General features: G+C 53.8%; 10 protein-coding genes across 10 annotated transcripts; 6 read left to right on the top strand and 4 right to left on the bottom strand.

Moving 5' to 3' along the window:
- Window positions 1-787: 787 nt before the first annotated feature.
- J4E86_000555 (uncharacterized protein) lies at window positions 788-5,152 on the bottom strand (the record flags this gene model as incomplete). Its single annotated transcript, XM_051441129.1, has 3 exons — window positions 788-3,384; window positions 3,648-3,715; window positions 4,152-5,152. 3 exons carry the CDS (start codon window positions 5,150-5,152, stop codon window positions 788-790), a joined length of 3,666 nt encoding a protein of 1,221 aa, XP_051307300.1.
- A 742-nt stretch (window positions 5,153-5,894) lies between these two features.
- On the bottom strand, window positions 5,895-6,741 carry J4E86_000556 (uncharacterized protein; the record flags this gene model as incomplete). Its single annotated transcript, XM_051441130.1, has 2 exons — window positions 5,895-6,451; window positions 6,525-6,741. The coding sequence occupies 2 exons, from the start codon at window positions 6,739-6,741 to the stop codon at window positions 5,895-5,897; spliced, it is 774 nt and encodes a 257-aa protein (XP_051307301.1).
- Window positions 6,742-7,224: 483 nt separating this feature from the next.
- J4E86_000557 (uncharacterized protein) lies at window positions 7,225-11,585 on the bottom strand (the record flags this gene model as incomplete). The annotated part of the gene is made up of 2 exons (XM_051441131.1): window positions 7,225-11,439; window positions 11,487-11,585. The coding sequence occupies 2 exons, from the start codon at window positions 11,583-11,585 to the stop codon at window positions 7,225-7,227; spliced, it is 4,314 nt and encodes a 1,437-aa protein (XP_051307302.1).
- Window positions 11,586-11,982: 397 nt separating this feature from the next.
- J4E86_000558 (uncharacterized protein) lies at window positions 11,983-13,522 on the top strand (the record flags this gene model as incomplete). The annotated part of the gene is made up of 3 exons (XM_051441132.1): window positions 11,983-12,001; window positions 12,192-13,299; window positions 13,348-13,522. 3 exons carry the CDS (start codon window positions 11,983-11,985, stop codon window positions 13,520-13,522), a joined length of 1,302 nt encoding a protein of 433 aa, XP_051307303.1.
- Window positions 13,523-14,149: 627 nt separating this feature from the next.
- J4E86_000559 (uncharacterized protein) lies at window positions 14,150-14,950 on the top strand (the record flags this gene model as incomplete). Its single annotated transcript, XM_051441133.1, has 1 exon — window positions 14,150-14,950. The coding sequence occupies one exon, from the start codon at window positions 14,150-14,152 to the stop codon at window positions 14,948-14,950; it is 801 nt and encodes a 266-aa protein (XP_051307304.1).
- Window positions 14,951-15,394: 444 nt separating this feature from the next.
- Window positions 15,395-17,521, top strand: J4E86_000560 (uncharacterized protein; the record flags this gene model as incomplete). The annotated part of the gene is made up of 1 exon (XM_051441134.1): window positions 15,395-17,521. The coding sequence occupies one exon, from the start codon at window positions 15,395-15,397 to the stop codon at window positions 17,519-17,521; it is 2,127 nt and encodes a 708-aa protein (XP_051307305.1).
- A 1,123-nt stretch (window positions 17,522-18,644) lies between these two features.
- Window positions 18,645-19,936, top strand: J4E86_000561 (uncharacterized protein; the record flags this gene model as incomplete). Its single annotated transcript, XM_051441135.1, has 2 exons — window positions 18,645-18,729; window positions 18,783-19,936. 2 exons carry the CDS (start codon window positions 18,645-18,647, stop codon window positions 19,934-19,936), a joined length of 1,239 nt encoding a protein of 412 aa, XP_051307306.1.
- Window positions 19,937-20,414: 478 nt separating this feature from the next.
- Window positions 20,415-21,320, bottom strand: J4E86_000562 (uncharacterized protein; the record flags this gene model as incomplete). The annotated part of the gene is made up of 1 exon (XM_051441136.1): window positions 20,415-21,320. The coding sequence occupies one exon, from the start codon at window positions 21,318-21,320 to the stop codon at window positions 20,415-20,417; it is 906 nt and encodes a 301-aa protein (XP_051307307.1).
- Window positions 21,321-22,866: 1,546 nt separating this feature from the next.
- Window positions 22,867-23,714, top strand: J4E86_000563 (uncharacterized protein; the record flags this gene model as incomplete). The annotated part of the gene is made up of 2 exons (XM_051441137.1): window positions 22,867-23,622; window positions 23,673-23,714. The coding sequence occupies 2 exons, from the start codon at window positions 22,867-22,869 to the stop codon at window positions 23,712-23,714; spliced, it is 798 nt and encodes a 265-aa protein (XP_051307308.1).
- Window positions 23,715-24,183: 469 nt separating this feature from the next.
- J4E86_000564 (uncharacterized protein) lies at window positions 24,184-25,719 on the top strand (the record flags this gene model as incomplete). The annotated part of the gene is made up of 4 exons (XM_051441138.1): window positions 24,184-24,726; window positions 24,794-25,123; window positions 25,188-25,568; window positions 25,630-25,719. 4 exons carry the CDS (start codon window positions 24,184-24,186, stop codon window positions 25,717-25,719), a joined length of 1,344 nt encoding a protein of 447 aa, XP_051307309.1.
- Between the last annotated feature and the right edge of the window lie 422 nt (window positions 25,720-26,141).

Genomic DNA, 26,141 nt, shown 5'->3' on the forward strand with positions numbered 1-26,141 from the left:
GGTCTTCCCCGAATTCCATGATCCGGATACATTGTTCCTCAGGATTCCGCTGCTACGCTTGCCGCTCCAGCAAATCACCCTGGACATCTCCACAGCGATCGCAAACACGACATTTCCCTTTAACAAGGATGCTTTACGTCACCTGCAGTATTGGATCAGACATCACATACCCCAGGCGCGCCGGACTACCATTCACTGGGGGCACTGCCATTCCCAGGACACAATGACGGCTATGAGTGACTTCTGCAGAGGCTTGGAATTCCGTTCATTTTTCCACCTCCAGAGTGGTGAATATAAGTTATTGACTGAGTGTGCAAACGTCACACATCAAGGCAACGAGCACGGCGTGTCGGAGGCTGTAGCAGTGACTTTCCAAAGGACACCTTTGTCTAGAGAGGAGTTTCTGGAAAAGTTGCATGGTAGAGCAAAGCGAGCTGTTCGGCGGATCGATGGGAGCAGGGCAGGATGAGCGAACGATACAGTCGTTCTATGTCTCGCCTAGAATATGGGAAAGATCATGTATCTTCCCCGGCTTATCGTTTTTCACCTACGTGCTGTCATAAAGTAGACTTGGAAAGCTGGGATACGTATGTTGAAGGAAAGGTCTATAAGACGCGAGTCATGAAAAAATGAGAAGCCAAAACCATCAACGAGTGCATCGTCTTGCACAGATCGTGAAGGCCCGCAAATGAGACTCCATATCCCCATAACTAACTCCCCGTTTTCTCTTCAACCCAAGCGCTGAAAGCAGCAGTGGCCACTCACACCATCCTCTCAGCCGAATGGCTCACTTCTTTATAACCGTAAGAGCCGGCTCCGGCTTACTCCTCTTCTTCTTCTTGACCTCGACCGCGGGCGCAGTCTTCACCCTCTTCCTAGGCTGCACCTCATTCGGCTTGGCCGCCGTACCCCGCTTAGTTCCCTTGCCCTTACCCTTCGCCGCAGTTTCAGCTGCCGCAGTCTTCGCCTGAGGCCCCCGCTTAGTTCCCTTATCAGCCCTAACCTTCTTGGCCTTAGGTTCTGGCTTCAGCAGTCCATGTTGCTTGATGTAATAGATCACATCAAGCGCCACGTCACAGAACTCTTGCGTACCCCGGATGAGCTGTAGCGGCTTCTTCTTGCTCTCCAATCCTGCTCGGTATCGGTCTACGACGGCAAAGAAGATCTCGTTAGTGTCGGCGTCGACGGCGTCGCGCATGCGCTCGTAGTCCTCTTCGCCACGGTTGTGATCTTGGTGGAAGTGGCCGCGCCCCATGCCGAACTCGTCGCCGATTTCGAACTGAACGTACGCTTCTATGACCATGAGAGTGATAGTGTGGAAGTTCAGAAGAGCGACGGCGGGCTCTGGGTCTGGTGATGACATGGCTTGCTGACCGGGGATGAAGACATCGATCAGTAGGCGGGCTTCTTCGTCTGCGTGGTCTGGGGAGAGGAGAACTTCTTCGCGGACCATACCAGGGAGTGAGACCTTTGCGCTAGGAATCTCTTCGCCTTTCTCGAGAGGCTGGCGTTGCATTTCATATCGGGGAAGCGTCCAATCAATTTCTTGGATGTCGTCGGAGGAAGGTGGCGCGTTCTCCGTGGGTGTGGGAGAGGGGGAAGCAGGCTGAGGAAGAGGGCGTGGCATGCGCACTACCTTCCGGTCGACAATAGGTCCACTGCTTTTGGGTTTGGAATTACTCGCGACGAACTCGACGCTTGAGTCGTCATTCAGGCTAGTGACTGATGGGTGACGCTCCACCCGCGTCCGAAGCGGCTCATCGTCATCGGAAGCATTGCCTTCATCGCCACAGTCGTGTTCACCGAAGACTTGCTTTCGTACCTTTTGGGTGACCTGGGGAGTACGTTGTTCTGGTATCCAGTTATCCGAGCTGTTCTGTCCGTAATCCATCTGCTGATAGCCCCTCGATGAAGCACGTTGATAGCTCATTGGGCCAGTGAGGAACGCAGGTACAGCAGCTGGTTGGCCATGATAATGGGCAGATTCGTAAGGTACCTGCCGAGTCGATCGCTGAGGCCCCGCTTGCATCTTCATGAACTGATCCAACTGTCTTTGTTTCTCCTCAACCTGCACCTTAAGCTCTTGTTGGCGCTTCAAGCTAGAGTCGAGATCGCGTTGGCGGTTTTGACTAGCGGGCTGTTGCGACCCATGACGAGGTGAATGTGTTCCGTACTGCGCAAGACCTTTCAAGATGGCAGCCGGGTTAAGTGCACGTGCGCTTCCAGAAGAGGGTGAACTAGACTTGGTGAAGCGAATTGGATCCGTAAATACGTGTTGACGTTGACTCCACGGTACCCCAGCTTCAGCTTCGCCACTAAGAAAGGCCAGAGATTCTTGATCAATTGGATCTTCTGGCCGCATCCGGGTCGTGCCATATGTGAAATCGGATGACATGGCCTGATGGTCGATCGGTTGATAATGTTGGTGTTGTCGGGCTCCGCTGGCTGCGTCCGCCTCGGCTTGGTTCGCGGCGTTGGAGGCCCACTCGTCTACATCGAAGGGGTAAGACATGTTGGTGTCGGCGACAAACGACAAGTCGTTATCAGGTGCGATCGATGGTCCGTTTGCGCTCTGCTGATAGCCGCCGTTGACGTCATCGACACCTTGCACCTCCACGGCCGCAGCCCCCTTCAAGTTCTCGGGTTCAGATGTAGCAGCCTGGATACCGAGAGCATCCGAGGACTTGCCAGAAGTGTCATGTTCGATCGAGACCTGTATTGACTCGTCGCCAAGTTGACCATCAATGCTCATAGCATCCCTAATCAGGTCCTGACTTCGATCGTCGACATTTTCATGTGCACCGTGCTCAGGCTCGTCCTTGACCATGATGGACTGACCCGAACTTCCCGTGGGCTCATTCAGGGGCTTCAGGGCTGAGTCTTGATCATCGCTCTGTTTCTCGATCTTGACTTGTGGCGAGGTCGAGTTTGGACTTCCAGGTGCGGTAGCTTCATGGTCTTCGACTTCCTGCTTGACAATGGCGATTTCGATGGATGGCTCAGCTGATTCATCCGGAGTTGCGCGCAAGTCCGGGGAAGTAGAAGAGGCATTACTGATGTTTCGGTGACCTTGCGGAGAAGTCACAGGAATCTTGGTACTGTACTTCAGCTTGACCATGAATTGCGGTTTTGCGCTTGGATTCGGCTCTTCTTCAGAAGTCAGAATCTCGTTGCCGTTGACTGTGATAGGAACAGAGTCACCTTTCGGGAGTTGGTCTGCACCATTGCCAGGTCCTTGACGTGATTTGGTCTCAGGACTCTTCCTCTGATCCTGTTCTTGAACTGGTGTCGGAATCTTCTGATGCGGACTGCCCGCGGTAGGATGAGGGTCTGGCGATGTGGCGTGATTGCTCGCGGCGTCCATAGTATCGGCAATCTTGCAACCTGCGAGGTCAGTATTGTGGAAGTTTGATTGGCGTCTTGCGCTGAAAGCTGTACTTGTCGAGCAACCTCAGGGTCGCGATAGTCACTTACCAGTCGTTTTTCGGTGTTTGTGATATGTTAAAAAGTTGGTGGGTGTAGTAGGTAGGACGAAAGACTGTGAGTCCTTGTGGGCAGTAGCGGCTTTATATGGAGCCCGCAAAATAGTTGGCAGATAATTAATAACGTTCAACTTTACCTGACAGCGTACATAAGCGTTCTCTCACCTCTGAGCCAATAGCTGCGCGTTTGCTCTATAGAGAAAGGAGCCAGAGGTACCAATGAGACGTGGGATCTGGAGTACGAGACGGATACTGATGACCGCGACTGGAGCCTGACCAGTCACAAGAGCAGACTGCCGATGTCGGTGAGCAATATTTACTTGTCGGCAAGATGATGCGCTCCTGATTCGCTGTAGCGAGGCGTATTCACGGGTATCTGAGCAGGATTGCTGTAGTCATCTGAGCTAGAATGACAACGTAGTAGGGCGTTGTCATAGCGACGTGTAGGAGTGAAGAGAATCACATAATGGCGAAGCACGGAAAGTGGATGTTGAAGACTACACAAAGGTCAGCATTCCTCGAACTTCCTCCAGGGGGAGCAAAGACTCACCGGCACTGTCAGAACATCGAAATAGGGAGGGGTATCTATTCTTCTATATCCTCAATCTTATCTCTTCCATCGCTTCGCCATGCCTGCCATTGAGAATGGACCATCGTTTACATACTCACACAATCCTTCCGATATCCCCCTTCAACCTTGTCACAAACTCGTCGAACAGCGGCGCCAACGAACAGTCCCGGTACTTATCTACAAACAGCCCGCCTTTGTTCTTCAGCGCCGCAACCTCTTCGGTGTCCAACTCTTTGCCCTGTATGACAGTACCCTTGGGGTATACAGGCCTCGTCCCACTCTCGACCAATTCCACAAACGCTGGATCAATTGGTACGGAGCCGAGGAATGGTACTTCGAACTCAGTCGCCATGACCGCTCCGCCGCCCTTGCTGAAGACATTTGTGCATTCCGAACAGTTGGGGCATACGAATCCTGCCATGTTCTCTACCACGCCTAGTACCCTAATTCCGGTCTTCTTGCAGAAATTCAGTTCCTTCTTCACGTCGCTAACGCTGATAGCTTGTGGGGTTGTGACTACGACGGCGCCGGCCAAGAACGGGACGTGCGGGTTGAGGGCAGGAGACGGCGTGGTATTCTTCAAGAGAGTTTCGAGTAGGGAGATATGTTCGTCCGAGGTACCGGGTGGTGTATCAATGAGTAGATAATCGAGCTTTGGCCAGAGGACGTCGGTCAAGAATTGGCGCACCATGGCGGTCTTCTTTGGGCCACGCCAAATCACAGCGTCGGAGCGCGAAGCCAGGATGAATCCCAGAGACATGCATGATAACGACCCAATCTTTTGACCATCTGCAGCCGCCGCTCCTCCCTCTTTCTGATCTGTTGTATTCCCATCCTCTCCCTCTTTCTGATGTGCCGCCAACGTCTGCTCCCCATGCACATCAACCGGTATCCACCCACCAGGCGCCTGTCTTACTTTCGCATCTTCAATACCGAAGAAGCGCGGTATACTCGGGCCCGTCAAATCTATGTCCAAGACACCGACCGAATGTCCTTGTAGCGATAGCGTGAGGGCGAGTTGCGTAGTCACGCTCGATTTTCCAACTCCGCCTTTGCCGGAGAGGACGAGGACGATGTTGCGAATGTTTTCGAGAGGCATCGCGAGCACGAAGGCGCTGATGGCCTGGGTATGTGTGAACGGCGGGGGTCGGTGGGGTTTGCGTTGACGGGTGTCGATGGGAAGTGGTTCGTTGTAGGGGGGTATGTGCAAGCTGAAACCCTCTAGATTATAGTATTAATCTGGAGCGTCGTCGGATGGGCGGAAGGAAGGGTTGTGTGGGTGGTGTCGCGGATGGCGCATGGTGTGAGTGATTGAGGGTTGTGGAGCGCGCTTTGAAATCCAACGACCTGAAAGTGGCGGTTTGCGGCGAGATCGGAGGTCCGACCTTGACCCGAGCAGGCCTACCCTACTACCAGCACATTATCTCTCATCAATTCTACAAGAAATCATAACATAGCTATCCCAATACATGGAAACTCGTCATTCTCACAAAATCAAATTAACCCTAAACTCTCGCATTTAATGCATGGCAATATGACTGTACCAGAATCAGTATACGTTCCTTGAAGCGTCTTTCATCATGACCAAGCCCACGGTAACATCTCAGCTATGAGTTCGGGAGATCATGTGCTCAAGGAGGATACGCTGCTGCCTCGAGCACATGATCTACCGAACTCATGGCTGAGATGTTACCGTGAATACCGTTCCAAAGCCGACCTCATGGAGCAAGTCAAAACTTGGACATTTGATGATCAAGCCCAAAAAGTCATTCCATATCTGGTATCAAATATAATCCCCTTTTCCAATCCGCTCTTTCGCAGGTATCTTCATTGCCATCTCCCTAAACAGCAGCCTTCTTTAGCGGCACCTCCTCGCCAACGACCAGTCTGTAGCCCTCCGCACCCTTCTCCGTCTCCAAGTCCTTTGGTGTTGCCGCCTTGGCGCCCACCTCCGGGAAGCTAAACGCCTTACTCCTGCCTCCCTCGAGACCCTTCCAAACACCGACCGTATTCCAATTGGTCCATGTCAGCGCGCCAACCCAGGGCTGCACATTCCACCCCAGCTCCAGTGCGACATCCGTCCTGTTGCCTAGCTTGCCAGTGATATCGGTAATCTTGTACTTTGGCTTCTGGTTATCGAGGTGGAGTTCACCGACGGGATAGGGCGACGCGGTCTTTTGCTTGGATGCAGCGCGTTTCTTGGCGGATTGCTTGGGCAGCTTGGACTTGGGGTCGGGGTGGATGAAGTGGTTTTGATTCCAGGGCGCGGACTTTGAGGCGACGATGGCATCCCAGATGATGGCTTCGGAGGGGGGTTCCGAGGCGCGGGTGGAGGGGTAGACGGCCTTGAGGTAGATGAAGACTTGCTTCGTGTTCCAGTTGAAGAGGGAGCTGAGATCTGCATGGAGGCGTCAGTCATGGTGTTTGAATGCTTGGACGCAGCGTAATTGCGACTCGTGTGAGAGACATACCGGCGTCTAGATCGAACTTGACGTGCGCATACTCTTCCCGTTTGGGTGAGTAGTAGTGCGGCCGTCCTCTCACTACCTGCACATTGCGCAGCGATATACTGGCCGTCGGGTTCTGCGGGGAGACGAAGCTGCTCAGCGCGATGATACTCGCGACTGTGAAAGCGACTGTGGTAAAGAAGCCAAAGACATTCTGGAGACGCACAAGCGTCGAATGCATTGTGAAATGTGTGATGTGAGCGCAGAGCCCAGTCTATCAACCCCTGTCGGCCACGAGAGGGAGAAGGAACTGTTGAAGGTGGGCGTGGAGATGTAGCCTTCGGTGGTCCTAACACGTATCTGGACTGTTGCGCGGAGGTCGGAGCTCAGCCCTACGAGACCAGGGTTCACCGTTTCCACGCTAGTGCATCACCGTCTCACCATCTCATGTCAGACGAGCGGATATTGTCACAAGTACACATGTTCGAGTGAGCTTATTTTATTGACGCTGCTACCGACGACTCAATATGGGTATCAGGATTCACCACTCCTATCATCCACCGTTATCTTCCCAACCCTTGAGCTCTTTCCCTGACATGTACGCGCATCGTCTATGCATTCCTCCCAGATGTGTTCACGCTGAACGCCGCAACGCCACGCTAACTTACTTCCTGGAACGCTCAAACAATACCGAACAGACGTTTCAATGATCGAGAAGAACACTCTACTGTGCAGCAGGTTGCGCGCCGCCCCTTGGGCCTCCACGCCCACGGAATCCGCCACGACCACGGCCTCGTCCTCTACCACCACGTCCGCCATCTAGATTGGCAGGCGGTGGTACGTTAGAGTAGTTTCGCGGCTGAAAGTTCGGGTTGTTAGGAACAACTCCCTCCGCCGGGTCAGTGTTGTCGATGACAGTGAAGCCACCACGGCCCTTGTGGCCTCCTCGTCCACGGGGAACGAAGTCTGCTGAGCCACCACGGAGGTTACCGCGAGCGTTGCCGCCGTTTGGAGCTTGGTTCTGGTTCTGCGCGGGCTGGCCATTTGCTTGTCCACCACGGGGCGCAAATCCGCCACGGCCGCCACGAGGTGGTCCGCCATGGATCGGGAGGGTCTGCTGCTGTCCTTGGGGTTGCTGTGGTCCTGGACTTTGGCGTGGTGCGAAGCCTCCACCCCGTCCGTTCGCGCCTCCGAATGCTCCTCGGTATGACCCACGGAGAGGTGCTGGTGTACCCGCTGGAACGAGCTGAGGACCCCCAGGGGCACCGAAGCGAGGCATGTTGTACGATGAAGGCACTTGTTGTGGGCGCTTCGCGGCAGCGGCACTGGAATAGTGGACGACCTGCTGATCCGTCATGTTGAGAACTGCAGTCGCTGGAACAGTGGATCCTCTGAATGGCGAACAGCGGTCTCCGAGCGATGTACCGCTCATAAATGTAGCATCGAACACAACATCCAGCAACAAAACACGTGCGGTGCGGGTCTTGCCAACCACGGTACCTGATGATCCAATTGGTACCCTTCCAGAGTCTTGAACATAGACAATGCGATCGCCAATGCTGAAGTTCTGGTGTCCAAGACGCTGCTCCGCGTCAGACGGCTTCAGCAAGGCAACACGTGGCACCTTGGCGACGGTCTTGGGCTCCACTTCTTGTGTAAGTGGGAAGTTGGCATCAGCCGCTTGCTCGATGAGCTTGACTGTATCAGAGTCGAGCTGCTCGGCGTCCAAGGGTACTTTCTCAAAGTTCTTGGTCTGGACGCTCTTTAACCAGGCTCCAATCTCCTTGACCTTCTGCTTTGCAACCTCGGGAGGATAAAAGTCAGTGTCCTCCCATCCATCACCTGTCGGGTTGTTGATAATGGCGGCAACAAACTCTGGGAACTTGATCATGTACTGCGCCAAAAGGTCCATCGCTTTCTGGCTGTACTCCCATCCGTTGGCTGATTTACGAGAATAGCCCAACACCTTGAGCTTCTTCGCCTCGAATTTGAGGTTCAACCCAAGGTTGAGCTTGAGACCACTTGAGTTGACGTTGAAAGAGGACGTGAGCTTGGACAATGCAAGCGGCGGCATGTTCAGTTGCCTTGCCACAACGTAAGATGGAACATAGGGCGTTGATCTTTCAGCCTTACTGACAACTTCGCGTCCAAAATGCGGCTCTTGCTTCTTGAGCTTGGCGACCATAATTGTAGCCTTGTTGTCGGCATGGCTGACGACTTGCAGAGGACGGCCATAGGCGTAGTCTCCGAGATAGAATGCGCGTGCTCCTTCGGGGAATTCCTCCTCGATAGGAAGTGCCTCTTTCTCCAGGAAGCGAGGGTCTGCGCTGAAGACGTCGTCTACGACTGTCTGAGTCGCGTACTCCACTTGCAGCCCAGCAACCTCACCGTACTCCTTGATGGTGGCTCCTTCGTCAGTCTTCCTAAGTCCCTTGAGCATTTCTACGTGCACGAGGGACTCAATTTCCCCGACGTTGATACCGAGGCGCTTGCTGTACTGGTTTTCGATGCGGTTGGCTGTCTTCTTCCAATTGGAGATCTCCTGTGGACCATGAGGGATAGCAACAGGTGCAGGAGATGGGCCATCCTCGGGCAAGACGTAGTCGAATAACTCGTCCGATACTTTGACCACTTTCGCTTCGTGTAAGAAAGGGTAACCAACATGAACCGCCTTGCCCAGCTTGGCCTGCGCGTGAGAGACAGACTGTCGTGGCTCTGTATCAAGGAGAGTGATAACCATGCTTTCGTTCCGGCTATCTTGCATGAAAACATTGACGCCTGCAAACTCCAGCTTGCCATGGAACGGCAAAGTCTTCAAACTGGGAAAGCCAGCCAATGCCTCGGCTCCCAGTTTAACACCGTCCATGAGGCCAATGTAGTACTCCAGTCCTTCCATTGTCGGCAGGTCGAATATGTTCTCGATGCACTTGCAGTGGGGAAGGTCCGGGAAAACGCCTGGCAAAGATGACTGGTACACGAAATCCAGATCTTTGGCGTATGTGAACTTGAGAGAAACACCAAATGAATTACGCATCTTTTCATCTGGCGTCAAGTCATTTTCCTTGGTGGCCATGGCCTTGAGCAGACGGTCCTCTTGGATGAACGGAATCTTGACAACAGCCTCCCAGTCCTGTTTCTTTCCGTTCATATCGAGAGTAAAGTCTCGGGGATAGAAATCGATGATGGGAGAGTCCTCGTTTGTCATGAGAGGATGGTACGCTTTCGGTACGATACTCTTACTGCGGTCGGGTAGTACACCCATCAACTGCTGGAAAGGCTTGAACGGCTGTCCAAGCTTGAAGTTGATGTCTGCCTTCAGACCCCGTTTGACATCAGAAATCATAGGCGAGTAGTGGTAGCCATAGTACCATGGCCATGACGCTACTCCGCGGTAGTAGTAGAAGAGAACCCATTGCAATCCTTGCACGTAGTTCTCCGTCAGTTTTCGTAGCTCCTCCTCGTTGCTGCGATCCCAATCGAATTTGCTCTTGTAGTAGTCGTTCTTCCAAGCGTCGAACTTCTCGTCGTATTTCTTTTGCATCTCAGTTTGGGCGTCTTCGGGTGAGATGTCGACAACCTTGGCCTGCTCGTACTTCTGTACGACGCGTACAATGGCTTTCGTGGATTCGTCGTCCATCTCGTCCTCGTCGTCCGAATCACCCTCGACCAGCTTAGGTGGAGCTGCAACCTGAATATGGCGATCGCCGTCGTCATTTTGTACAGTCTTCCATGGAAGATGTAGTTTGTCGGCAAGTTCCTGGACAAACTTTCGGTCCTCTGCAGGAAGAGATACAGGAAGGTCCAGCGGGGCTGGCTCTTTCTTCTCCAAGTAATCGCCCAGCCAACTCTTTACCTTGGAGAACAGAGCCTGCTGTTGGGTAGTCATAACAATCGTGCCTCGCTTCGCCGTCTTCACCATTACATCTTCCTTTCCAAGTTTCTTACCCTTGAACCAAGCGGCGTCGGAGTTTTCAGATTCGAAATGACGGTATTCGATGTTTGAGAGTTCATCCAACAAGATAGCCAAGCGCTCCATGTTGATGACACCCTCCTCGTTGATGTATCCTTTGCCCTTGGGCAGGACAGTCTTGTAGACGTTGAACATGAGGGCCAAGGCGCCCTCGTTGATATGCAAATGTGGAAGATTAGGAAGGAAATCGTTGCCAACAAAGAAAGCCATAAGAATGAAATCGTCAATAACACGCTCCATGTCGAACGGAAAGCTGAGAGCTCCGGGCTCTTCCAGTTCCTGGAACTCAAGCTCCAGGTATTCTCGCACAATGCTCAGATGCATGAGGTAGAAGTTCTGGTGTTCCAACTCCTTGGACTTGGTTTGGCTTTGGCGACCAAACGTCACCTCCTCACGCAGTAAACTGAAGTGGGGATCGTGGCTGAGCAGACCCAACATGATCAGGTCGGCATCGAGACCGTACAGGCAGTGGCGGCGGTTCGGGTCGTAGCCCGGCTGTGCCTTGGCCTGACGGATGTACTCCATGACCTTGTGCTCTCCCTCTCCGGGGACCTCGTGACCAGACAGTACGACTTCCACGCCCTGCCAATCTATGTCCTCGGAGACCTTCTTGTTGATGAAGTACTTGAGCTGCTGCGTGAGCTTCGCCATGAAGGCAGTGCCTGGCGTAATGCAGTTGCTGTCGAACGCTTCCTCGGTCGGCATCTCTACGCCTTCGCGGATAGCCTTCTCCCGGGCCTTTTCAGTATCGAGAGCGGTTCGGAAACGTCGTGCACGCTGCTGGTTCATCTTGGCGCGCGGGGCGACACCATCGATGGCCATGAAGAAGAGCTGCTTGGGCTTGATCTTGCCAAACAAGTGCTCGATGTAGTTGAAGATGGAGATGAACATCTGATCTTCGGACTTGCGCGCCGTGACGCTGTCGGAATCGTTGTGGGTGCAATTGTGAATAATACCGTTCATGTCAAGCTGTGACTGTTAGCTAGGCGCATCAATTGCGACACACGGGTACCTACGTAGAGACAGTCGAATTCGGGAATGCGGTTTTCGGCAATGAGCTGCGAAATACCGGGATACCTTTCGGACATCCATCGAAAGAACTTGGGGACACCCATGACTGCTACTGTCTAGGAATAGCTGAAGATGGATGTGGTGGTGAGGCGGCGATGCACCTCGTGTGTACAAGTGGCGGGGTGAGAGTCGCAGAGAGGGCGACGGGGAGGAAGATGGTAGTAGAGAGAAGCGCGCAGAGGCGCTGTGGGTGGGAGGGCGAGAGAGAGTATGGGGTGGTGGTTCTCGACGCTGGGGTCTTCAAAGAGTCGGAGTCTTGCTCATCGACGCAATGGATATGCTGGCGGCGACTGCCAAGCAGGTGGGGCGCTAAGGGATCGACATCGGGGTTGGTCCAAACGCGACTTTTGGGAGCGCGTCGTGCCTCTTCCACGCTTTACACACGCAGCATTCCATACAATACACTTTGCCCTTGACTTCGAGTACGATCGCAAGCACATCATGGACGAGACTATGAGCGGTAAGTTCATTTTCTATTGGAAAGTATGGTCCGCGACAGCGTCATGCCGACCAACAGCAAGCTTCGCTCTACAATTCGCATCGATACAGTCGGCGCATGGCATCCAAGCTCGCTACCGGACTCCTACAGTCACCCACGTCTCCGAAATTATTTAAAGTGCCCCAACACCTGATACTAATTCCACCGACAGACGCTCTCGATTCCCGCGAGATGGACGACCAAGAACAGACCGAGCAGAAGATCATCAACGAGGAGTACAAGATGTGGAAGAAGAACAGTGTCTTCCTCTACGATATGCTCTACGGCCGCGCGCTCGAGTGGCCGACGCTCACAACACAATGGCTGCCGGACAAGAAGCCCGTCGAGGGCACCAACATGAGCCAGCACCGCGTCATCCTCGGCACCCATACGTCAAACCAAGCCCAGAACTACCTCCAGATCGCCCATTGCGAGATACCAGACGCCCGCGTTCCAGACCTTACCGAGCTCAACGAAGAGCGGGGAGAGATTGGCGGCCACGGCAACGCGAAGCGACCCTTTGACTTCAAGATTGTGCAGAAGATCAACCACCCCGGCGAGGTCAACAAGGCCCGCTACCAGCCTCAGAACCCCGATATCATAGCGTCGCTCTGTGTCGACGGCAAGGTGCTTATTTTCGACCGGACTAAGCATCCGTTGCAACCAAAGGATGACACCATCAAGTTCGAGGCCGAGCTTGTGGGTCACAGCAAAGAGGGCTTTGGCTTGAGCTGGAGTCCTTTGAAAGAAGGACATCTGGTGACTGGTAATGAAGATACTACAGTCAAGACATGGGACATCAAGAGTGGCTTCTCTAAGAACAGCAAGACCATCAGCCCGACGGCAACATACAACATCCACAGCGCAACCGTCAACGATGTCCAATACCACCCAATCCACCACCAGCTCATCGGTACTGCGTCAGACGATCTTACCTGGCAAGTCATCGATACTCGTCAGGAGGCATACAAGAAGGCGCTGTACAGGAAGGAAGCCCACGAAGACGCGGTCAACTGCATCTCGTTCCACCCCGAATTTGATTCGATGCTTGCGACGGGTTCTGCCGACAAATCGGTGGGAATCTGGGATCTTCGCAACATCGACAAGAAGATACACAGCCTGCAGAGCCATCGCTCAGATGTCATCGGTCTGCAGTGGCACCCGCAAGACGCTGCTATCCTTGCCAGCTCTAGCTACGATCGCCGTGTCCTCCTCTGGGATTTCAGCAAGATCGGCTCTGAACAGACGGAGGATGAGCAAGAAGATGGGCCCCCTGAGCTGTATGTAATTCCAAACACGTGTCCGGCTCCTGTACTAACCTTTCACAGATTGTTCATGCACGGTGGATTCACCAACCGAATCTGTGACTTTGACTGGAATAAGAACGACCCTTGGCTCATGATGGGTGCTGCCGAGGACAACCAGCTGCAGATCTTCCGCCCTGCGCGCAAACTTGTGGAGCCGCTTAACAAGACTGTGAACCATGGAGAGGTCTCAGACTGAGCTCCCTCATCCTCTTCACCTGTTCCTTTCGAGGTGGCTAACCCAAGGGTGTTTGCAGGTTGCGGTAACGACTTTGGAACCCGAAGAGCCATCTCCACCCTTTGATTCCCAGGCGATTGAAAGCGCGGGAGAGGCTTCAGAAGAAGAGGTTTCTAGACGTTCTGAGAGTTCTGAGCTTTCTGATCTTCCTCCATGGAACACTCTCGCAGACGAAATAGTTCTTGATTCTCGCCTTCGTAGCGGCCGTGAACGTTGAGCACAACCGACTGGTGGTGGAGCAAAGGGAGAACATGAGATTGGTGTTGGGCGTAACAGCTTAGTGATATCCTTCTCAAAGTCTTTTACGATTACAGTTCCGTAGACACATGAATCAGAATGCGTCCGTTATACCATAGCACTGTCGCATTGCATGAAATTCTTGAGTAAGCAGTGCTCATTGCGAGCCATGGACTGATCGCGAGGCCCGTGCTAGCTAACCTCCGAGGTACGAACTATCTGGTCCCCGCAATCGTCATCCCATCTCTCACGCACCCGCCATGTGAAAGCAACATCAACAGCCAAGCCCTTATAACCGGGTTTGCAGTCACAGACATAAACACCATTTCGCCAATAGAAGACTAGCCCACGATGCTTCTCCTCGGTCTGACTGGCTCCATCGCGACGGGCAAGTCGACCGTGTCGTCCATCCTCTCCAAGCCACCCTACTCGCTACCCATCGTAGATGCCGATCTCATCGCGCGACAAGTCGTCGAACCTGGCACCCCGGGCTACAATGCCATCGTCGAACACTTTTTGCCTACTACGCCTGACCTCCTCCTCCCCGATGCGACACCCAAAGGACGCCCGCTGAACCGGCCAGCACTGGGGCGGAGAGTCTTTGGCGGCGGAGAAGAGAAGGAGCGCGACAGGAAGAAGCTGAACAGCATCGTGCACCCTGCCGTGCGCAAGGAGATGTACAGACAAATGGTGTGGGCCTATCTGCGCGGCAACTGGGCAGTCGTGCTAGACGTCCCTCTCCTCTTCGAAAGTGGCTGGGAACGCTACTGCGGTACCATTCTTGTTGTCGGCGTCTCGGACCCTGCGATACAAATAAAACGCCTGCGAGATCGCGACTCTCATCTTACCGAAGAGGATGCGCGCAACCGCGTCATGAGTCAAGGCGACGTGCGCGAGAAGGCCGAGCGCTGTTTGCGGAGGGGTCCGGGAAATGGCGTCGTAGTCTGGAATGACCACGACAGGCGTTACCTAGAGAAGGAGATACAGAGAGTCATGCAGGACGTCAGGAATAATAGCCCGCGATGGTGGAGTTTCCTCCTCTGGGCCTTCCCACCGTTTGGAGCCATGGCTGGCGCGTTGAGCTGGTACAGGATGCGCAACGTGCAGCTACAGTGGGAACAAGAGAAGAAGCGGGAGAAGGCGAAGCTGTAGGAAGTGGGTTGATGCGTTGACCCAGATGCCTTTGCTTCGAGGGTAACAGAGGGTCGGTGCTGGTGCGTGTTGGTGTTTGTTGGATGTGCGCATAGGTATTCTAGCAATTGGCAGCACGGGCGCTGTGTCACGGTAAATGTTTTCAAGTCTCTCAATATGTCTCTGTGTCTGTCGTGTCTTGCAAACATGTCTCGTCGCTCTGCATATCGTACTTTCGTTGTCGTTGTGTGTCTATCATGCAGCAGGCAAAAGGCTGTTCACCTTCACCTCTGCTCCACTATTGTGGATATGCCGTCATCCAAGCCCTCAACACACCGACGCTTCTTCATCCGCCCCGCTGTACGCAAATCTGCAAATCGAAATAACTCTGTCTGCAAAACATACATTTGCGAGCGTCTATCCCACGCTCCTTCCGGACTCCAACCATACGACTATGATGCAGACATGAGTTCCATAACCCCCCAATCTTTCGTCGATGACGGCGGCTCTTTCACGAAGCGCACGCCCCGCGGGCTTGACCACGGCCATGTCGCGAAGTGGGTTACCAGCAACAGCTCAGATACCTCAGCCTATACCGGCAGTTTTATCGATGACGGCGCGGACATGCACCTTCCTCCGGGAGCAACCCCAGGCTTTGGCCCAATCGATACTCGCTTCTACAAGCAGAGAAAACGACCAGAGCCCAAACATGGTGCAGGTACGATGTGGAACGAAGACATACAAAGGGCGATTAGTGGAGACATACACCGGAATTTGGAGAAGATCCGAGGCCTAGGTGGACTAGAGGCGAAGAAACCAGGCCGCAATCAGGGTACGAACGAGACAGCTGGCGGACAAGGAGAGAAGAACAAGGATACAGTAACGATTCCTATGCCACCTCAATGGGGGACATTCGTCATCAAAGCAGAGGATGGCCGCGTTATCGTCGTGGACAAAGACGGAGAATTCGACTCTGGACCACAAAAGGCTGTCAGTGAGCAACAGAGACCATGGGTCAAAGCAGCATCAACGATCGAACCAACCTCCTCCGCCCACACTCCATTTCCCCCATCGCCACCGAAACCCCGCAACTCTACCCGTCCGTCGAAGGAACCCTCAGGCGACAGCTGGAAGCAGAAGACTAAAAGTGAAAAGAAGGACAAGAATAAGAAGTCTCGCCAGTCACACCACTCACCACCCAAAGCCCTCACGCCTATTCCTGAGTCGGACTACGAAGACGGCTACTTGCGTTATGACGGCGAAGATATAGGGTCGCCAACGGGCTTTATGATGACAGGTGGTGCCAGTGGTTGGCCTTCTAGCAAACCTACATCTATTGCGTCTCCAGCTATATCAGTGAGCGATGGCTACGAGTACATCGCCCCAGGCTCACCGCTCAAGACTATCAGTGAGGGATTCAGATACGTCACACCAGCCTCAAGGGGCTACAAACCAGTTGTTCCAAAGTCGGACTCATGGGTCGAAGAGAAGAGATCATCACCTGTGCGTTCACCACCTGGAGGATGGCCGTCTCCCGAACTGTCTCCAGTCAGGGAGAACCGCAATGCAGGTTCAGAAAGGTCTTGGAACGGTGGCCAGTTCGAGGGTGCATGGAAAGCTGCCAGTCCAAGTCATTCACACAAGAGTGACAGATCGCACCATACCAGTAGGAGCGGCAAGGCACGAAAGTCAAGGAAGGACCTCGACAATACTTCGGTAAAGAGCCATTCGACCTACAGAGCGCCTACAGTTGAAGATGCGCCCCACGACTCTTCGGAAGAGAAAGAGGATCACATCGCGACTGGATGGGGAGGCAGTGTGAAGAGCAACGTTTCTCATGACTGGGATGTCAACAAGAAGAAGAGTGAAGAGAAAGATAAGACAGCTGGATGGACTTCACCTCTTAACAATCCTCACCCATATACATGGGGAAGCACTAAGTCTCCCAGCGAGCAAAGTTGGGACAAAAGGCCTAAAGTAGCCGACAATCCTGCCTGGACCGGCATTGAACCTTTTGCTTCCTACAATCAAATGGACAGCCCGACGTCTCCACAATTTGGTGGTCCAACGCTTCCTTCAAGCAACACTGCATGGGATGGCTTTGAAATAAGTAAAGGGACTAGTGATGCCGGTGTCGTCGGCACAGATAGTGAGCGCGGATCTCTAGGGAATCAAAGTCGAGTCTCCAGTCAGCCGTCTACACACCGGTCTCATCGAAGTCACGACACCCGTACTAGCCATAAGAGTAACAGACACAGAAAAACTACTGGATGGGAGGACGCCCAATCAGGCTGGGCTGGTGGCAGTCAGACTAGCAATAAGAGCCGGAACTCCCATCAGCCTGACGCTGCGACCGGGTGGCCTGGTAGTCGTGCCGCCAGTCAAACGAGCTGGAATGGGGGAAAAGCTCATGTCAACTATGGCGATGGTGATGACTGGGACGACGGAGACAAGGGCAAGGGAACTTTTGCGAATGGCTTCGATGAGGACAATGCGACATACTTAAATGACAATTGGGGTGGAACTCCAGTCCGAGTGGGGAGTCGTGCGGGGAGCAGGGCCTCAAGGCAGAGTGGTGTGGGCTGGGAGTAAGCAGAATACGCGACGACGCGACAATGCGACCGCGAAGGGAAAAGCAAACCGAGATATTGCAACGGAAAGAAACTCAGAATTAGCTGCTGGAGCATACAGAATCATCGGAAACACTAGCTGCAAGTTTGAGAATGCTCCACGGGATTGCCAATCTGCTATAACTAAAGGGATGCATGGCAATTAATATGCGCATCAGCAGTCAGCATGGGAAGCCAACAGAAAGCCAGCTCGACATGCATGATCCAGCAAATTCGCGTGCATCCTGCCTCATCGCGTCGAGTAGAGGGAACCCCGCTGCATATAGGTGCGCGTCGAAACACCAACGCGATGCTCGAAGACCAGCAGATGGTCCGGACTTCACCAGGTCGCCAACCACCTATGACACCATGACATCTCTGTGACAAGTGACAAACGCAGACCAACGTACAAGATGCCTCGGACAGCGTCTCTACTGCACGTACTATGCCTCAGCACGCTGCAAGGCCCGGGATGAACGCGCAAAATCGAACCAGCGTTCGCGTCCATATCGCGAGCGCGCAAAGTCGCGTTTTGGTGGCGCAAGTGACACTGCAGGTGGATCCGGAGCTTCCTGGCCAATAGACTGCATTACATGCCGGGGCTTGGAGGGTTAAAACCAGTTTTGCATGATAGTTTCGGGACATGATCCTGGTCTGAGTGGAGAAGACGGACGCGATTGTGGGAGGCGGCCCCTAAGTGCGTGATGGACACGCTAAGTTGGAGGGAGACTGGGGACGCGTTGAGTGCGCCCATGTAATAGCTTCATGACCCAGTCTCGCATCCTTCTTTCTCCCATCTCTTCTCTTCAGACTTGATCTTGTCCAAGTTCTCTGTCGTTGACTCAGCTTTCTCTGTCCACTGTGAGAGTCGTAGTCGAGACATTTGTTGTTGTTCCTGTTTTCGGTCTGCCGCCTTGGACCTAGTCGCGCGCTCCAGCTCAAACGAGATACGATAACCACCCCACCTTTCGCACCTTCCGTCCCAACGACAATCACCTACAACACCACTACCCACATACCTCAATCGCGTCAATTGATCTTTCGGGCCGATATATCTTCTTCACATCATTTCAATCGCTATCACAACACCACCGACAGTCTCTACCATGGCCACCTCTACGCGCCAGCCGTTTGCCGAGCTTGGCTCGTCACGTCTCCAGGTACTCCAGAGCGCGAAGAACAGGCAAAATGGTAAATAGCTTCACTCCACGTGCCGTTGCATTCACTAAACGCGTATGCGACAGCTCTTACACCAAACTTCGCGTCTCAGCAGGGCCTGAAGTCAATTCCTACGCCATCGACGGGTAAGCGCCAGCGCGCACCCGAGATCTTCGAAGATGCCGACTCCGAGAACGTGGACCCGTCCATCTTCAACAGCCCAACCAAGAAGTCCAAGACAGCCAGCCACAGCGATGCAGGATACATCAAGCCGGCCAACTTCTCCATCTTTACTTCGCCGATCAAGCCCAGTGCCAGCAGCCTCAATGCGACGCCTTCCGTCCCGTCTGTGCGTAAAGCACTTTCGTCACCCAACACTGCCAAGTCAACGCCCATCTCCACCAGCCGCGGCTCACCTAAGAACAAGCGTCTCCATGCTGTTTCAAAGCGCCGCGCATCCAGCTCGCCCTTCCGACGCGTCGACCCCCCATCCTTTACGCAGAGCAGCCCCAGCCTACCCTTCTCCATCGACGCAGCCCTCAGCGGCTCCATCTCGACTTACACACCCAAGGCCCCCACCGTAGCCGCCACGCCTGTTTCAGCACCCGCCCCGCAGACCCCAATCGTCGATGACAGCATGCCCAAGAGCTGGTTCTTCGAGATCCACGAGGACACGCCCGAGCAGGAAGCCGCAAACCTTATGGAGCACTCCGCATCTGTTCTCGACATTTCATCCGATGATGACGCAAAGACCAAGGCCAGCAACGAGGACCGCGGCAAGGAGAACGTCCCACCACCAGACTTCCTCGCTGCGCAAGCTCGCAAGCGCAACCACGCTTCGTCTTTTGACGACGGCTACGAGACTGATATCCTAGCCGATATGCCTGTCAAGCAACCTCGTCTTCGCAAGTTCGTCCAAGATGCCATGGATGAGGACCGCAGGCCGCTGGGTGACCTTGCACCGAGTGAGTTCTATGCCGAAGGCTGTGACGCTACCTCGTACGTCACTGTCGATGCTGGAATCGAGAAGCCCTCGCGTCTGTCAAACGTATTCGATGCTAGCTGTGTTACACCCGAGAAGAAAAAGAGTGTTGTTGTTGAAGAAGTCCCCGCTGCCGTTGAGGAAGAGACAACAGTGGCCGAAGAGGTCGTTGCTGCACCTGCTGTCGACGTGCCTGCTGTCGAGGCTGTCGTCGAGAGTACGTCACTGACATGCGAGGTACCTGCCGCCGCATCATGAGTCGCACTTCCTCCTGCTGCGTTCTTTCTCTCCTTCTCACATTCTTGGAAACCTCAATTTTCGTTTGGATCTCTCCAAGGCGTTGTTGCTAGCTTGTCACGATGTCCACTGTTTATGGTCATGACCACGCTTAGTCACGTATATATGATTGATATGGGGCGTTTTGGGTTGATTGGTTGGTTGTTGTCTTATGATACCTTTACTGCAAGCGCAGGTCTGTCTTGCTTGATTAATACGATTACTTTCACTTTGAACAATTTCTTCTACTGTGACTTTGAACTCTGGTGACGGTGATGACTACAATGGTTCTCGACAGAAACAGGACAGATGCATATACTACTACATAAGAAAGTGGAGAGGTGCCAGGCCGTACAAGGTCGTATATATGTTATCAGAACGCTCGTCGTAAATCTATCATACGTGTCCATAACCCAAATCGCTACTTCGAAACGTGTTGACCATCGTCCAACCCATAACACTAAGAGCGTAGCATAGTGGGATGAGGAGAAGGCGAGCGCCCTCTCAGCATGGGCGTACTAGGCTTAAGCATGGGGCTCGCCGTCGCGCTCAAAGCGTCCAGACTGAGCTTGCTGATAGCGTCGAGGTTGCCCTGAACATCATCGTCTGTGAGATCGAGCATCAGACGAAGTTCATTCGCCTTCAACGGCGCTCCCAGCCCCACCATCAACTGTTCCTTGTCCACCGAGCCGGGCACGTCGTAGTAGTACCACCTGTAGTCAATATCTTCCAGCCGATGTGGCTCCGCAGGCGTCGTGAGCCGCGCAGCAACGCGGCGTACGTCCATGCCAAACACACCCGATATAGATGGCTCGGTGCCGATTCCGCCCAAGCTGGCTTCCGCTCTGCCACGGAGGGGTCCAGGGACTTTAGCGTCCTTTTCGATGGGCGTCTCGTTGATGCGGTTCGAGGCGCCTGCGTCGCGCAACTTGGCGCGCTTGAAGGTTGCGTTCTTGAGCTCGGTCAGGCCGAGGACGATGTAGAGTGGCTTGCCCGCTTTGATCTGTTCGGCCATCCAGATGCGTGCCTCGGGGTCGTTGCAGACGGCTTGGAAAGCTCTTGACGATGACTGCGTGGTCCGTTGTATCATCTGCTCAGCCTTGACAGTGAGCAGGTTGGGCTGTCTGTATATCCTTCCCAGATCGAACCTCGCGCCATAGTTGGTCGTGAATCGGCCTTCGGTGTCGACTGAGTAGAGGTCTTTATAGCGGAGCTGGATGTGGAAGTCGTTCAGATCGTCGACTTCTGCGTGCGCTTTATCGGGGTAGAAGGAGTCGCGTTCCGGGTGTAGGGGCTCTGTAACCAGTTGGCCGACTACGAGGGCGTCGGCGGGGAGGGGCTTCGGGAGCAGTGCATTCTGCACCATTGCTGCGGACCTGCGGGTTGCGGATAGGTAAGTGTGGGAATGTGTCTGGAACGATGCAGACGAGTGTTGCGTGTTAGCTATCGACATTCAGGGGCAATGGCGAAGCATGAGCAAAAGTATGGTGAACCCCCATGGCTGCGAATCGCTGCGAATCAGAGGGCTGCATCAGACCCGGTGGCAGGTGCTTGGCTAATCTAGCTAGAAGGTGCTACAAGACTACACGTTCGCAGTTTCGACATTGATACTGGATCAAGCACCGCTCGCCGAGCCAGACACGATATCGTAGGTATGTATTAAGATGAAATGGGAGGTTTGGCCGACGAGGTGTCACGTGCGACTGCGGCATCGGAGAAATGAAATTCCCATCAGCCATGCGCGGGACCGATGGAGCATGGCAAACTAAGTCAGCGTGCGGCGGATACCGGCAACGTCATGTATATTGACAATAAAGCCCCATTGATTCTGCGTGTTGAGATCGTAGATGGTTGGGAGACGGCTTCCGCATGCGTGGAGCTTCCATGGATGCGCGGTTTTCCTTCGGCCGTGCAACATCACTCACGCTCTAGGCCGGCAGTTCCAAGGTTTCCACGACCGATCGGATCCGCTTGCTACATGGCGATGTACGCAGAGATTCTCGGAGCTGCTACCATGTTCGCCTGCAGCTACATGCAGGGTCCGTCAGAGTCTTCCAACAGGATCGAGCAGACGACCGATGCCTCGATGAAGAAGAAAGAGCTGAGTAACGATTACTGTATCTGCCAGGCTCCCAGTTAGCAATGCACAGCGCCTTGCTTACTAGTAGCCAAGGCTGAGCACAGTAGCACATGTGGGTATGCATTACATTCAACATGGCATAAGGTGCTCGAGTGGCAGCGTGGCGGCTTCGTACTGCACGAGCAGCTTAGACGCGCGGGTTGACACGGCCAAATGTCTTTGTCAAAGCATGAATCGCTGACAGCGCATGTCGTGTATCAATCGTGGGGTTCCACTTTGGGAACATGCAACAGCTCGGCGGCACCTAGGCAAGACCACGAGACAAGCGTACCTAAAGTTATTAGGTTGTAGCATTGGAAAAGTCAGCCACGGGATCGGAGAAATCGATGATAACGCGTGGGAGAAAAAGCAATGCGATGGGTTCACGCGCCTGGAGGGCACGAAGAGGCGGCCCAAGCTCCCGTAGAGCAAGCTAACAGAGGGGCAGGAACGTCACAGCAACCCACCCACCCCCGTCGGTCGCTAGGATCTCAGCGGAATAGCGAAGCCAGACTGTCCACGTCTTGGTGCCATTGGCGAATCATGCTCAGTGGCATGACGTCCAGAAGCTGTTAGGACGAGCCACACGTCACTGTCGACCCAGCGCCCCTCACTAACCGCTAATGCGTGAAGCTGTCCATCAAGTCTTTTCAGCCGCAGAGGAGTACTTGAACCCCTCCGTGCCCCTCCAGATCAGCCTCCGTCTTCTTATTCCATCACACTCAAACCCAATCTCTCTTCTATATACCCCAAAACCTTTCTACTCTATTCACAAACCCTCACAACCGCCACAATGATCAACGTTCCCCAAGCAACCGAGCTCAAGGACCTCTTCAGCCTCAAGGGCAAGGTCGTCATCGTCACTGGTGCCTCCGGCCCTACCGGTATTGGCACAGAGGCTGCCCGAGGATGCGCTGAGTACGGCGCCGACCTCGCCATCACCTACAACTCTCGCGCTGAGGGCGCCGAGAAGAACGCAAAGGAGATGAGCGAGAAGTACGGTGTCAAGGTCAAGGCCTACAAGTGCCAGGTCAACGACTACTCCGCTTGCGAGAAGCTCGTCAACGACGTCATCAAGGACTTCGGCAAGGTCGATGTCTTCATCGCCAACGCCGGAAAGACTGCCGACAACGGTATCCTCGACGCTACCGTTGAGCAGTGGAAGGAGGTTATCGAGACCGACTTGACTGGTACCTTCAACTGCGCCCGTGCCGTCGGTCTCCACTTCCGCGAGCGCAAGACCGGCTCCCTCGTCATCACCTCCTCCATGTCCGGCCACATTGCCAACTTCCCCCAGGAGCAGGCCTCCTACAACGTCGCCAAGGCCGGCTGCATTCACCTTGCCAAGTCTCTTGCCAACGAGTGGAGGGACTTTGCCCGTGTCAACTCCATCTCCCCCGGATACATTGACACTGGTCTCTCCGACTTCGTTCCCCAGGACATCCAGAAGCTGTGGCACTCCATGATCCCCATGGGCCGTGACGCTAAGGCCACCGAGCTCAAGGGTGCCTACGTCTACTTCGCCTCTGACGCCTCGTCCTACTGCACTGTAAGTTTACACGTCCAGATTATACCTCTTCAAGTCACTAACAATCTCAGGGTTCCGATCTCCTCATCGACGGTGGTTACTGCGTCAGGTAAACGTATCGTCTTGACGACTTGATACGAGTGGAGGAATATAATAATGAACGACATTATGCCGGAAGACTTGAGTCCGTGTAAATAGCATCGAGACAGTAATAAAGCTTCGCAGGTTTCACTTCAAAGCCATCCATCATGTTGTCGTGACTTCACCTCGTTTCTCATTCTAGATTGCTCAGAGAGTCCTCTGAGTGATTACGAAGAAGACATTCGAGCTTTGCACGGTATGGTTTAACCGTATTAACTGGCGAAAAGACTTCATGCTCGAGCGCGAAACCCAAGAAGACATTTGAGGGCGGACGCGTTGGGGACGCGCGAATCGGCTACGCACCCCCGCAGTTTAGCACGCGAGTCAGCATGATCGTCGTCTTCCAGCCGCGGCATCTCAACTCCACTACCAAGTAGTCCAATACCTAAGTATGCTTCTCACTCCAACGGAAATGTCTTGTAATACCACCAAGCACACACGATGGCGAACCCCAAGCCGCGCGCCGATACGCCTCTTCCCTCCGTAATGCAGCCTCAGAAGAAGGAAACCTTTGGCAACCTCGCCCCATGGAGCGAACCGTCGTGGTACTCCGCCCTCGCCTCCCCCTACTACAACGAGTCGCACAAGAAACTGCGCGATGCGCTTCGCACATACATCGACACAAACATAAAGCCGTACATGCTCGAATGGGAGGAAGCTGGTGAAGCTCCAGCCCAGGAACGGCACAAATGGGCGCAGACTGGTTACGCATTCGCAGACGTGCCAGAACCGTATCGCCCACGCAATGTTCCGGGGCCTGCGGGCATACCGGTCGGCGATTTGGACTTATTCCATCTGTTGATCATGACGGATGAGAATAGTAGGATTGAGGGCGGTGTGGGCGTTGCTCTGGGCGGTGGCAGCGTGATTGGTGCTCCACCGATTGTACATCACGGAACTGAGGAGCAGAAGAAGAAGTGGCTGCCGGGTCTGTTTACGTGGGAGATCAGTTTCTGTCTAGGCATCACTGAGCCGGGTGGTGGTGTACGTATACCTATCCCGCAACATATCCACAATTTGTATTGAGAGGGAAGCTAACTAGAGTGTGTAGTCCGACGTCGCGAACCTCCAGACTACCGCAACCAAAACCGAAGACGGACAACACTATATTGTCAATGGCTACAAGAAATGGATCACTGGTATGCCCTGGGCCACACACATGACGACTGCCGTTCGCACGGGAGGACCTGGTGCCACTGGCATCTCCGTCCTTGTCATTTCCACTGACTCATCCGGACTCACACACCGCCGCATCCCCAACTCAGGGCAAAAGGGTGGAGGCGCAAGCTTCGTGGAGATGGACGATGTCCGCGTCCCTGTATCCAACCTTGTCGGCAAAGAGAACGAAGGCTTTCGAATTGTGATGACCAACTTCAACAAGGTAAATTCTGACTGTGCGAAGTGCATGTGAGACATATACTGATTTCGTACCTCTACTTCTGCAGGAACGCTTCATCATGAGCATAGGCTGCAACAGGAAAGCGCGAACCTGTCTGAGCGAATCTTTCCACTACGCACATAAGCGACACACATTCGGCAAGCCTCTCATCGCCAACCAGATCATTGCGCATAAACTCGCTACAATTGGCCGGTATGTAGAGAGCCACTGGGCATGGCTCGAGCAACTCGCATACCATATCCAGCAATCTCCGCTCGGCTGGCAGGATCCGGAGATTGCGGGCCAGATCGCCTTGTGCAAGGTGCACGGCGGCCGTATACTCGAGATGGCGAACCGAGAGGCGCAGCAGATATTCGGTGGAGCTGGATATCAGAAGGGTGGGCCTGGTGCTATTGTCGAGCAGATTAGTCGGGATCTGAGGATGATGGTATGTTTGATTCCTTGAAATGTGAAGTCCAGGATAGTGTGCTGATGCTAACGTGTGCTAGGTTGTGGGTGGCGGCAGTGAGGAAATCATTGCTGATTTGGCGGTCAGGCAGGAGACGGCGCTTTCGAAGAAGCGGGGATGGAAGTTGTAAGTTGATATGAATGGCGCTATAGTACTGGATTACATCGTGCTGGAGTCCTGAAAATACTACGATGCTATGTTCAATCTACTGGTTTTCTGACGAATGCGTTAATCGGGTCTCGCGGTCAACAGTAAAGGTTGCTCGAACTCACTAAGTATCCCCTGTGGATACACATGACAGTGCAGGTGCAATAATCGGGAGCATCTATAAACTGAGGACGTTCTGAATTGTCCAGCCCTGGAGGTGCTTTTGGACGATCGAAGGATCACACGCGCTACGCTGTTAGCCGAAGCGCTAACCCAGTTTCACTCATCGAGGCCTTCCAAGTCGCGTCACCCCGGCCTTCGCGTCTCCCTGCTCCCTACAATTTGTCGTCTCGTTACTCACACCACCACGTCCATGTTACCGTTGGTTGTTACTTGAATCCAAAA

Source organism: Alternaria arbusti (genome assembly GCF_024043155.1).
Source record: "Alternaria arbusti strain BMP 1465 chromosome Unknown scaffold_1, whole genome shotgun sequence".
In the NCBI taxonomy this organism is placed as follows: Eukaryota; Fungi; Ascomycota; class Dothideomycetes; order Pleosporales; family Pleosporaceae; genus Alternaria; species Alternaria arbusti.